At 47.2% G+C, this 12881-nt stretch overlaps 1 protein-coding gene across 2 annotated transcripts in view; it reads right to left on the bottom strand.

Annotated features, from left to right (window-relative positions):
* Nucleotides 1-10754: 10754 nt before the first annotated feature.
* Nucleotides 10755-12881, bottom strand: part of PRKCB (protein kinase C beta) — a 221053-nt gene continuing 218926 nt past the window's right edge. Inside the window, exon 17 of one of the 2 annotated variants that reach the window (XM_067534305.1) lies at nt 10755-11611. In XM_067534305.1, the coding sequence (XP_067390406.1) occupies nt 11459-11611 (153 nt within the window). In that variant the 3' untranslated portion in view covers nt 10755-11458. Of the gene's footprint in view, nt 11612-11808; nt 12347-12881 lie in introns of those variants that run through there. The other variant, XM_067534306.1, reaches the window with a different exon arrangement.

The following is a 12881-nucleotide window of genomic DNA, read 5'->3' as shown; positions in this document are numbered from 1 at the left end:
GATGGACTGGAATGCTGCTCTGTATTTTACTGTTCCGTCAGTAGGCAGCCCTGCGTGTGAAAGAGGTTTGAAGGACCCTCAGCCGTCCCTGGTAGAGCAGTAAAGGATCTTTTGATGAACACAGCTGGGCTGTGTAAGCACGCTCTGTAGCCAGTCCAGAGCCAACACGGACGTACATGACAAGTATCTTTATCTGGTGGGGACGTTGGTTTGGAGTATTCATGAAAGGTGAAATTCACTCCGGGGCAGCAGCCAGCGTCGGCCCATAAGCGACTCAGGGTGCGTTTTACATACGCACTGATCTCATGGCCACTCTGCACAGAGGGGAGTTCCACCCTCAGGGTGAACACACTTGGAAGTCCCAAGGGGTCCTGGCTCACAAACCTGCTCATTGCTGAGTAATTGGTATCAAATGAGGCCAGTGTGTGAAGAAAGGAGAAACGTTAAGTTCAGCCTTTCCCAACTCATCTACGGTCTCTCCCATTGAGGGAGAAGAGAAGCCCTGTGGCAGGGATCCGATGTGATTACTGGTTGGCGTAAGGGCACATTCTGCATGACTGAAATTCACCCCTATGCAGAGGGCCCACCGCCAGCCACTGCACTCCTGGGCTTCTACTTCAGCCAGAGAGGATGGGTGCAGCAGGTCCCCCCCGCTTCGTGGGCTGATGTAGGCTTGAAGTGGTGCATCAGCAGCCTGCTGCGCAGGTTGAATTTCACCCTGCCAGAGCCGCTTCTTGGCTCCCTGTTGGGGCTGTGGTGTGTTGGCTCCTGCTTCGAGACATCCATGTGCAGAAGGAGCACGGATGGGCGCAGCCGGATAATGGTTTGAAAAGCAGCTCAGCTCCACACTGGCCGTCCCTGGGAAGCAAAGCCGCACTGGCACTTGCCTTTTGTTGCCTCTTGTTCTACAGGTGCAGAATAAAAGCCAGCCCTAGTCCCGCCTGGTTCCTGTTGGTTTGGGGACCGGCTCTCCGGAAGCTCACGGGCACATGCATCATTAGGGGATGGTATTTGCACTGATACAGCTGTTGGGAATTCCCTTTACTAGCTTACAGCCGTCCTTGCTGCAGGCGTGCTCCAGCCCGTGCTAGGGGGTGATGTTCAGCCCACTGAGCTCCTGCAGACAGACAGGAAAGAGGGCCTTATGCCTCAGACACAGGGCCTGAGATCTGGGTTCAGGCCCCAGTTCTCCCACAGACTCCTTGGTGCCCCTGTGCCTCAGACCCCCCCCAACCACCACCGGTAAATACTTCTCCTTTGGCTCTTCCGCGCTTTTGCTGTTTCCATTGCAAAGCGCTTTGGGGCAGAGCTTGTCTCTGCCTGCGTGTTTGTGAAGCACTGGATACACTGGGGCCCTGATCTGCACTGAGGGGGATCTAGGTCTAATGGTCACATCAATACCACTACCTCCTTGCACCTCAGAATGGAACCGATGCTGTCACCCCGGAAGAGGCTGTCTTAGCCATCAGAGGAGCACAGGGACCATACGGCCCCTACAGGGGCACTGGAAAAGGTTCAGAGAAGGGCAATCAAGATGATCACGGCTCTGGAATGGCTGCCATCCAAGGAGCGCCGTGGAAGGGCAGAGCTGTTCAGTTTGGAAACGAGGCGGCTCGGAGGGATCTGCTTTGGGTCTATAAAATCATGAGTGTGTGAAGAACGTGACTGGAGACCTTGACCCATTCACACCAGCCCAAACCCAGGGGTCCCCCAAAGACATGAAGAGGTTTTAATACAATCAAGAAGAAGTACTTTTTCACACCACACCAAACTAACCTGTGGAACTCATTGCCTTGGGATGGCCAAAAGTATAACTAGGTTTACAAAAAAACCAAAACTGGAGACATTTGTGGGGGCATCGGTCCATCAATAGCTATTAGCCAAGATGGTCAGGGAGACAAGTGCATGCTCAGGGCAACCCTGACCCTGTGACTACCGGCAGCCAAGAGTGACGTACAGGGGCAGCTCACTCCATACATTTCTGTACACAGGGCCACTGTTGGAGACAGGCTACTGGGCAAGATGGACCATAGTCTGACTCAGAATGACAGCTCTAATCTGCGCTTATGTCTCTAAACGACCCCACAGCTCTGCCCCCCCCAAACTAAAGCTTTTGCAAGGGGCTCGGTTGCAAGTGAAATGCTGGTTGAAAGCAGCCTGGGCCCCCTGCCTAGGTACCACCATGGCCCCATCACTGGTGCTATTACCACCTGCAAGTGTTGAAAAATTGAAAGTGTAAACAGAAACCGTTCCGGTCTTTTGCTGGTTTCGGAGCTGCTAGGTTTTTACATTTTTTAGTTTTTCTCTCATTAGAAGGGCTAGGAATTGACTCTGTAATTGTGGCATGAAAGCCGCGATTCTCGCGTAATCCTAAGAAGACAGGCGGTGGGGCTTTGAAAAAAACACCAACAATCAAGAGACTCACAACAAAACCAGGACAGCTGGCAGCACGGTGTTCCCTGAGCCCCTTCCCCGGTTCACCCCACCCTGCCTACGTGCCTGCTGTGCAGATGGGCTGTTGGAATCCCATGGGTGTTTCCACTGGGTTTTACTCCTGCTGCTCTCATTTATCGGCAGTCAGTAGCCAGCGCTCTAAGCATCTCAGCCAGGGCTCTGGCCGGGGGAGCGTGTCCCTTTCATGGGAGGTAGCTAGAGGTGGGCGAAGGATTGTATGCAACTCAGGGTTCTGTCCATTGCCGCATCAAGAGCTGTTTTCAGCGGTAGAAGAATATGCCCAAATATAACTGGCTGGAAGGGTTTTGAAAACAATTAAATACAACGTCATTTCACTACGAGGCTTTTCTCTAACAGCCGTGGGGCTCTGGGATGTGTTTTATGGGGCTGTTAATACAGGTCTCCGGGAGCGGGAGACACTTGGCCTTTGCCTGGGCACTCACCATGCCCCCGAGGCCAGTATTAATGGCTCCGATAAAACAAACCCGTCTCCTGGCGGATTGTTTAATTAAGCCATCAGTGGGACGTGGAGAGGAGCAGGGCGATGGCGACGGAATGCGCAGCCCTGCACGAGCGGGTGCCGTGGGGCAGCAGGCCCTGCCTTTCTGCACCCAGGGAATACAAGCAGAGCAAGCCCTGCCGCTTCGCTAGGCGCCTGCAGTGCAATGAATGTCCCCCAGCCCCTCCATGGGGAGGGCCCCTCTTCGTTAGGTGTCTGCAGGAAGGACCGGTCCTGCTGCCTCGAGCCCCAGAGAGGACCCCTCACTAATGGGGTTGCCCCCAGCCCCAGCTTCATAGAGTGGGAGACAGTGTTTTCCTCACTCCTGCCGGTGCCCAAGGATCCCACGTGACCTTCCTCTGAACAGGCGGGAGAGAGACAGCCTGCAGGGAGCGGGAGACAGGGGTCTGGTCTTTGCCAGCGCATGCACGAAGCAGCCTCTCTTGCTAGACTTTTGCACGCCCGTTTGAGGTTCCTGCAGGCTAATCTCACGCGCCAGGCCCAGGCTGAGCCAGCTGGAGACCAGCGCGTTGCACCGAGCCCGCTTGGCTGCGTGGCTCTCTATCTACGGGTACGAAACCCGTCGGGGAGGGGAGGGGAGGGGAGGGAGAGGGGGGTCTCTGGCCCCAGCTCCAAGCCCCTCCCCACGTTGCTAGTTTTAGCCCCGTGGCCCCAGGTCAGTTGACCCGGGCCTTGAGACGTGGTGCTGCAGGGTTTTTTTCTGCAGGATAGATGTACCCTCTAGGTACACTGCAGCACCTCACATATATTCGTCCGTTTATCCTGAGGATACCCCTGTGCCGGGCTGAATGACTAGGAACAAACAGCCATGGAGTCTTTAGACGTTAATTAACTCACCTTAACTCGGAATTAGCTCACGTTATAATCAAAGACCCGCGTCTTACAGACCCGTACAGCAGACACCGCTGCAGACTCAGCCTTCCAAACGGGCACCACGCCAGATTTGAGAAATAACAGAAGAAAGAGAATGAAATAGCCCAGGCAATTCCTATTCCACTGGATTTTGACCAACCCCCCCACCCGTTTGTTTGGTAGCTCTTTCCAAATGCCGGGGCGTTTTTGTACAAGATGTTTGTCCAGCACCCACCACAATAGGGCCCTGATTCATGGGAATACAAACAACGTTGTATTTAAGCTGTCCAGAGCAAGAGTATCTTGGGAAGCCAAGGCTTTGGCGATCCATAGTGGCACAGAATAAAACAGGCTAAACATTCATAGGCTATATAAGCGAAATTACTGCGAGACCGGAGTATACTGGAGCTGACAATGCCAGGGGATTAACTCACTCACTTTCTGTATGTGCTTTAAGGTTAAAGAATAGGCTTTTTCGCACTTTAGATGGCCAAGTGACATGATGCTGCATCTGAAAACATCCTTTATAATCCTCTAAGTAACATCAAAGTGGAAGACTGGCCAGCGTGAAATTCACCAGCCCTGGCCCCTTGCAAACACATAAAAATGTGGTGCGGGCTATGCCCACCTTGTGCCTCGATGAAAAGAAGAACCACTCTCAAAATGCAGTGGGTTGGAACAATTCCCTGACCCCCACGTTGGAGATTAAGCCCCTGCTAGAAAGAATCATCACAGTTAATAAATAGCAGGTAGGTCTTATATAGCACTTTCAAGGGGTTAAACCTTCCTGTAGGGTTGGGGGATCACTGATTACCAGGCAGGAGTCTATGTGCTAGAACCCCAGTAACCTGGATATACTTGCTCTTTACAGAAATAGCTTAGATCATTTCAATGTTATCTGTGCAGTAAGATTCAACTCTAATACACAGGCATTAGATCAACAGGACAGTGGCCTCACACAACTATCCAATTAGTAAACACCCTCTGACACAACAGCTGATTCTCCAGGGATTCCTGCAAAATAGCAACCCCCCAACATGTCTTCCACCAGCTTTCCATAAGCAAAGGGACCCAAGGTACACAGGTTTTTTTAAAATGATATATTTTATTTATTTGTTTCATACATGCAGCAAATAGAATAAATATTATATGTCCATCTAAAAGTAGGTCTTTAGGAGAATCCTTTGACAAACACACAGCAGGTATTATACGGTGTAGAAAATGTGTCAAATACTTGCAGGCGAAATTAAATTCAAAACACAAACTGATTAACAAGGACAGTTTTCAATTTGGTGTTGGTTGTTTTAATTGCCACTGGGAACATGGTCATAAAAAACAAGCTGAAATTCTAAGGACATTTCCATGCATGGAGCATTTGTCTGTGTGAGGTAATTCCAGAAGCTTAAACAACATCAGACCAGTCATTTGCACAGTGTCTATCCTACCTACAAGTCATTATCACAATCATCCCCTTTGCACTGGAGTTCCTGGGACCAACATGCCCAGGAGGGCATATTTACTGCCCACACCCCCTTTTAGATCTCACCCTCAGCTATGAATTTGGTGACACGCAAAATTGCATTGGTTTAACTGAAGGTGGAATTCAAAATTTATTTAGTTAAACCTGGGCAAAAGGTGTGTGTGTATGCTCTTATTCCGGTTTAAAAGTGGCTTCTGATGCATTATCTGAAATGGATTAGGAACAGGTGTAAGGGAAACCAAAATGTGCTACACTTGCACTCACATCAGAGTTCCCCGGGCGTCACTTGAAAAAACAACCTGGGCCAAATCGATGGCACGTCTGTGTGCAGACACAGCTGAGCACTGAAGCAAAACATTAAGGCCTTCCACAGTGCTCGGTTCTCCTCTACATGATGCTGTATGGTCACATTTACACCGTATGCTGTGAGTCAGTACCAATTCTGGATTGGGTAGCATTTACATCTAAATGGCATAGGTGTAAATGACGACATAAAAGGCACAGGGAGAATCATGCCCAGTGTCTCTGGTGATACAAATCACTTTGTAAAATCCACACCTGGTTGCAGTATAGTTCTATTTACATGCATTGTCATCTTACATGTTTTAGCTGCTTAACTTACAAATACAAAGCGATGATGATGATGAAGCCAGTTGCACTCGGGCACTTTCACTGAGAAAATAAATCTACTCTGATTTCTCGTAGGAATTAAATTGATGGTGGTGGCAAGGTGTGAAGCTGAGAGAGCTCTGATGAAATTTCGTAAGTGATGCTACTGCAGTGCAAATAATAAAGAATAGTGGGAAGGAAATCAGAGTGAGCTTTGGTGGTTAGTGTAAAAGCAGGTGTGCCACAGACCTTGTTCTCCTGAGGGGGCAGCTACACTAGGGAAACTTGCAGCTGGTTTGAAGTCCTGGAGTAACAAAGCAACGTTTGGCAGCTGTCTCGCAGGATCTACCAGCTCGCTAATCCCTGATCACACACCAAGTACTGGCACTAGATGTGCCAAGCGATTCAGAATTCAAAACCCCACAAAACCTAACAGCCTCATTAACTGGTTTGTTAATGACACATTTCAAAACTACAGCCAGGCATCTCCTGAACTTTCTGTGTGGCGCAGAGGGAGGGCAGGGTCTGAGGACAGCAGGAATTCCTGAATGGGAAGGACTTCTGCAGGCTGACATCACTGCATGGCAGCTCCAGGATCTGGCTAATCACCTGCCCCTATCCCTGGGGTAGCAAAGCACCCCTGGGACTTATCTGGCCCCCTCACTATAGTGTCTGACCGCCTCATCATTGCTATAGTTGATCCTCACCACAGCTGTGAGGCAAGCAGAGCATTGCCCATTGGTGCACTGAGGCACAGAGAGACTAAATGTCTTGCCCAAGGTCACCCAGGAAATCTGTGGAGGTGCCGGGACTTGAATCCTGGTCTCCCAACAGGGCTAACCCCTGCACCATTTTCCTCTCAGAGGAACCGTGCATATGGTAGGGAGCTGGGGGATCCATTCATTTTGCCCTCACCGGACTGTAAATTAGATGGGACTAAGGCAGCTGTGTATTGGTGATCAGAAAGGAAATGAGAATCCTGATGCAAAACGCTCCTAGATCTGACTCATACCCTTGAGATCACGGAGGTTCCTTGCCACAAACCCCTGTTGCGTGGGGAGAGAGACAGAGCCCAACAGAGGGCAAAGAGGCTTAGTTTGGGCGGATGGGAGGGTCTTATCCTGGATTTTGGTTCAAAGTCCTTTTATATCTTTTTAAAGTGATTTTAAACGTGCCTGGTGCAGGCACAGGGACAAAGAAATCTTGGCAGAAATATGAAAAATGCACCTCACATCAGCAGTACACACACAACGCTTCAACCTCCCGCAGTAAAACGCAGGTAGCCGGCCAGCACACATCCGCCATCAGCACAGACGGGGAATCAATCCAGCACGCTACTGCCCACAGCAGGCCTCCAGAGCCCTGTTCAGATATTAAGCTTACACCCCGCAAAGTGAATGAAAACCTCAACATCTCGATTGGTCCCCAAGAGGGAGCGACTTGAACCCCGGCTTCCTGAAACCAACCCAGCCACTCCACGGCTGGCAACTGAAGCAAAACCTGCCTTCGAAAGCAGGTGAGGCGGTTTTACTGCTTAGCTCTTTCTCTAAAAACAAACGCATGAGCACCAGGGGTGGTGAAACCTCCGCTTTGGTGTAAACATGAATGTGCAGAAATGAATTTCCAACAAGCCTGAAAAAGCAAAGCAAAGCAGCTTTAACTCAGCCTTTGCCAGCCGCCTCTGAGCCTGGCCTCCACAGCATCCATACCTGAGCCCAATCGACGTATCATACAACTACCTGCCCCGCAGCCCCCGTTAGACACCGAAACGCCTGCCGCAGACTCCGTTTTTGGACAGGTCTGTGTAACGGCCTTAGGGGCCTGCTTTCCGGAGGTGCTGAGGCCAACTTAAGGCAAGCACAGAAAACAGAGAACCCACGTGAGTTCCCTGGACCCCACATACCTGTGATGATCAGGGGCACTCCGTGCGAAGGCAGGAGTCAGGGTTCTCCTCCTTTCCAGTAATCTTGGGGTTCAGAAAGACACCCGTCTTTAAACCCAGGAGCAGCTCAGCCTGGCTGCTCGCCTTAGACCCGTCTGTCTGTCTCGTAGCACTTCAGGGGGAACAATTACACAGGAAGAACAGCACTCGCTCTAGAAAGGGCAGTGCACCCTGCCCTGACGTCCTCAGCCTGCCTCCTGCAGAACCACAGGTGGCAAGTTACCCTGGTGTAAATCAGGGATGGCACCAATAAAACCCCGTTACACTGGTGGAAATCCAGTGTCAGACCGGAATCAGGCTCTCCGAGCGTCAAGGTGACTCCTAGTTCACTCCTGCCTCTGCCAGACGGTTCTCCGTGCTACATCTAAGTCTCTGGCATAGACCGAAGTCCACAATAGAAAGGCTCCAGTGGCACGGGTGTGCGGCTGCCACGAAGACGCTTACAGAGAGAAGGGGATCTTCCTGCGCTGTAGTGAATCCACCTCTCAGAGGAGGTAGTGAGGTCGACAGAAGAATTCTTCCGTTGACATGGTGTCATCTACACCGAGACTCAGGTCAGCTTAGCTATGTCACACGGGGCGTAAAACGTAGCTAGGTCAACCTAATCTGTAGTGTGTAGAGACCAGTGACTCTCCCTGGAGAATTACTCTGCTGTCTGCGTGACTGGGCAGGATCTCCCGCTACCCAACGTGGAATTCTCCCTGTTTTAGTCTCCGGCTCACGTGCCTCCCGTTCCCTCGCCAGCATCCCTGCCATGTTTATAGACGCCGCCCCCCCCCCCCCCCCCCAGCCTGTACCCTGGTTCTCTGGCGACTGCAGCCATGGCAATGTGCGTTACAGGTGGGTGCCGTGTCAAGCTGTCGTTTTTACAAAGTGTGATTCATCCACCAGCACACACGAGCACGAACAGGGCTTGTCTGAAGCCTCTCAGTGGTTAAGAGCCTCCCAGAGTGCCGTGCCTTTTCCCATCTCTTTGTACAGTGTAAATCAACGAGCTACAGCAGGCAGGGCGCCAACCCTGTAAAGACCTGTCACTTTGTCCTTCCTGGTCAGCGTCCTTACAAATCTCCACGTCAGCTGGTGGGCAGGTTTCTCCATTTCACCGTTGTCCATCACTTTAAAAAGATCTGAAAACAAAGCTTGACAAATATTTTGGCAGTGGCAGGAGGGGCAGCACCTGAATGCATCAACTCAAAAGGCCCCGTCCTGCAGACCCTGCAGCAGATGAGTAGCTAGAGGCATGGACTTCACTGGATTTTGGCTCAGGCCTTGTCTAACGTGATCCAGGTCTGGGACCGTTGGTCCTGGTTCTGCAGACACGGATACATGTGCTTAGCTTTACCCATGTGCGCAATCCCAGACTGCTGCCCTGAGCACAGGTACGCACACGTGCGAGTGTTTGCAGGACGGGGGTCTTAGGAAGTGCCTTTGGTAGAAGGGGACTGTGTTCGTTAGCATGTAAGCAAATCTTACTTCATGCAGAAGTGTCACGCAAAGGTACAGAAATGTCTTTTGTTTTAGACATCATTCCCCCTTTTCTAGGCTGCATGTAAAAAATAGCGTACGGTAAAGTTACCATGGTACCTTCCTTGCCGTAAGAACTCACCAGATGCTATTAGTGAATAGGTTGGGGCAGGGTATTAACATTTTAAAATACCAGAGAGAGAGAAATTAAAAAACATTCACCATTGGAGTAATAGTAACTTTGTAGCAATATATCTGACAGTCACAATAATACACTTGCTTCAAAAGCCAGCTGTGAGCTGCAGAAGAAACTAGGGCATCTTCTGCAAAATATGCTGGAGTTATGAGAACTCGCATCATAAATGAATTCAAACCAAATCTTCCCTGGGCTTGGCCTGATGCAAAGACTCCTGTGTACCTCTAAACAGAGCTGGCACAATTTGCAGTTTTTAATTTTTAATTTTTTTAAAATTTTACTTCCTCAAATACAGATCAACGCATGCTCAAAGAGACCAAGAGTACACTATGCTCCAAAGAAGAAGCAGGCATGGCCTCCATTAAATTCAGGAATGGACCAAAGTAACTAGGGTGTTTGGATGCTTTTCATGGCCCAGGGATGAGCTAAAGACATCTGTTCCTAGTGGTCAGCAACTTTTTTCTCTTAAATCGTTTAAAAAAATATTCAAAAGGTAAAGTTTGAGGTTTATAAAAGACCTACAAACCACTATTTTCTCTATAGAAATTCCATATAACCCATAAGATTCCCCCCTCTACTTTTAATTATATTCATGAATTAATGTGTATTTACATTAAAATCGATACTGTTTTTAAAAACAAAAAATTATTGGAAACCAGCCCAGCTTGCATACAGTGAGACAGGCACAGCCATCAGTGTTTCCAAACGTACACACACTTAATACTTGTGTTTGTGCCTAAATAGAGATGGGCAACAAGTAAGAATAGCTAGCCAGGTGAAAGACAAGCATTTGATCTTGTCTGGCTTGGCTCTTGTGTCTGGCACTTTGCTACACGCATGCTGTAGCTGCAATAGTTTATTACAGATTTTTGAAAAATTTAGAATTTAAAAAGTGATACATAGGGTCCTGGGTTACTAATTACAACCCCATAAAACCGAACTTTGGAGTAAAACTAAGTAAATCGGGGTGTGTTGAAAATTAATTACATTGTGCATCTAGATAATAGCAAAGGGTGTACAGTATAAAAAGTTACCTTTAGAAATAGCCCTCAGTAGTGCCCTCTCCTAATGGGCATATTTTCAGTTGCTAAACTGTAAAATGAGCTTGCAAATGTTGTGTTTTGGTAGAATATTAATATCCTTACAGAGCTGTTAACTTTGAACAGTGTCTGTGAAAAAACAAGAGAAAGATCTGAGAGTGTTGTTATAGTATATCAAAACTGCAAACTGTTCCAGATGTTTTAAAAAAAAAAAATCCCACCTTTTACTTAGAAAAAGGCTTGTTCTGATTTACATGAACTGGAATGAAATTCATTTTGTAGTTTTATGCCTGAGTAATAGGAAAGAAAAATTATTGTTGTATTGAAATGCACACTTTTACAGTAGGCTAAAGAGGAAGACAGCTTGATTGAGCCAGTTTGACTGTATATACAATGCATTAAAAATATAAACATGTCTATAAGCAGACTTCTTCACACTGATCAGATTGAACTGTTTCAATTCTTGAACAAAAGGCTCTAAGACAAGTTCACAGTCATTGCAAGCCGCAGCACAACAGTTAAAAATATCAACCATGCTTAGCATTCAAAGAAAGTTTACCAGCATCTCAGCATCTGATTTTAAAAATTACAAAGACTGTAGCAATTTGGTATTTAGAGACAATATTCAGACCTGTTTAAAAATTCCGTTGTTTACCATTATTGGTAGTTTCTAGAAGTATTACCTTTTGCTGTTACCTCACGAACGAAATATTTCCGGATGTAGAAACCAAGCTAGCAAGTGACACATACATATAAAGGCTTCCTAAAACAAGTTATCGCCACATTCTGAATGAGGGTATGTATGAATGTATGCACCGTTAATCCCGGAAGACTAGTTGATATGTACAAGGCGATCTGAAGGTTTGGATTACGAGCACAGGAGGTGACATTTGCATCTTGGCTAAACATTAATGACAAATTCTGGATTGGTATAGGAGAATCCAGCAAACTCATTCTGATCCAAGTTCATGATGAAGAGTTTGTCAGTAGGCGTGAGTTCCACAGGCTGCCTGGTGAACTCTTTGTCGAAGTTGGAAGTGTCTCGTTTGTCTTTCTGTCAAATGAAAAGCACAAAATTAAACACAATAAAAAGAGAGAAAAACAAGAGAGAAATCCCAGCAAGGCGGATGTCTGTAATACCATATGCATGTTCAGAGCGATCGATGCTGCCTGTTCTTTAGGATTTGTACATGGTTTGTATACATAGAGTCTGAATTTTTTGTTTTTTTAGAAAAGACACATTAGATATAGTACATTCAAATACTCAGCAGTAGCCTTTATACACACAAATGCAATTGGGTACAGTGTGCAAAAGCAGGAAAGCATTTATCTAACTCACTATAAAATACCCAACAAAGGTTGTACAGTGATATGGTGACAGCGCGGTGCGGTACAGAAGGGACATGGCATTCCCCAATGGCGTAGTCTCCCCTCACCCACCAATCTCGCAGTTTTAAAAAAGAAAATTAATTGAACGATTTCTCAACATGCAAAACTTTCACTGGAAACACTGATTTGTTATCTACAGTAAGAGAGTCCTGGAGAGAGCAACACACCACAATATTGGAAGTAAACATTTGCTATGATTTCAGCATATACAAAAAACTCATCAGCCATAACAGTTTAGTGGCAGCAGATGATTTTCCCCCTTTTCTGTTCGTAGTCTGAGATTTTTAGTTGAGATGCCGTATCGTCTTCATTCCCACATTGTTTTTAGCTATTTAATCAGAGATTAATCTGTGATTTTTTCTCCAGGGTCACATATTAAATATACACTGGGTCCAAAAACCTAATGTAAAAATAAAATTACACAGATGCAACCTTTTCTAAATCCAGATTATCACAAAAATATCGACTGTACAGTTAGACCAAAGCAAAAAGAATTATAGTCTCAGTTAGGTTGACCTGCTGCTATTAGCATGGAAGTAGCAATTTGTTAAAACAGATCTATGCAGTTTTCCATACTCATTTACACCCTGGATTGCGCCTGTGTAAACTAAGCTACATACATACTGCATTAAGAATGCTTGGCTGGCCTATGAAACCAGTAGCAACAAAAACACAATATAAGCACCAGAAATACCTCATCAGTAAAGAAATATACAGATGGGAACTTGCATTGTCACCAATAAAAGGGCAGAAGTTGTGGTGTAAATAGCAGCAGAATTCCAGTGCTGACTGAAACGTGCAGACGGGAGACCTGCCACAGCTACTCAGGACAATCAAGCAATAATATTTAGCTTTGACACAGCACTTTTCATCCGTGTATAAACGTGTGATTAAGGGACCGGGGCATTTAATCATTCACAGCTCGCTCCCTGGTG

This window comes from Emydura macquarii, unplaced genomic scaffold (genome assembly GCF_026122565.2).
Source record: "Emydura macquarii macquarii isolate MOO-44397 ecotype Brisbane River unplaced genomic scaffold, CSIRO-AGI_Emac_v2 contig_3390, whole genome shotgun sequence".
In the NCBI taxonomy this organism is placed as follows: Eukaryota; Metazoa; Chordata; order Testudines; family Chelidae; genus Emydura; species Emydura macquarii.
The sequence above is the reverse complement of the archived record's forward strand: the minus strand, read 5'-3'. Positions and strand labels throughout refer to the sequence as shown.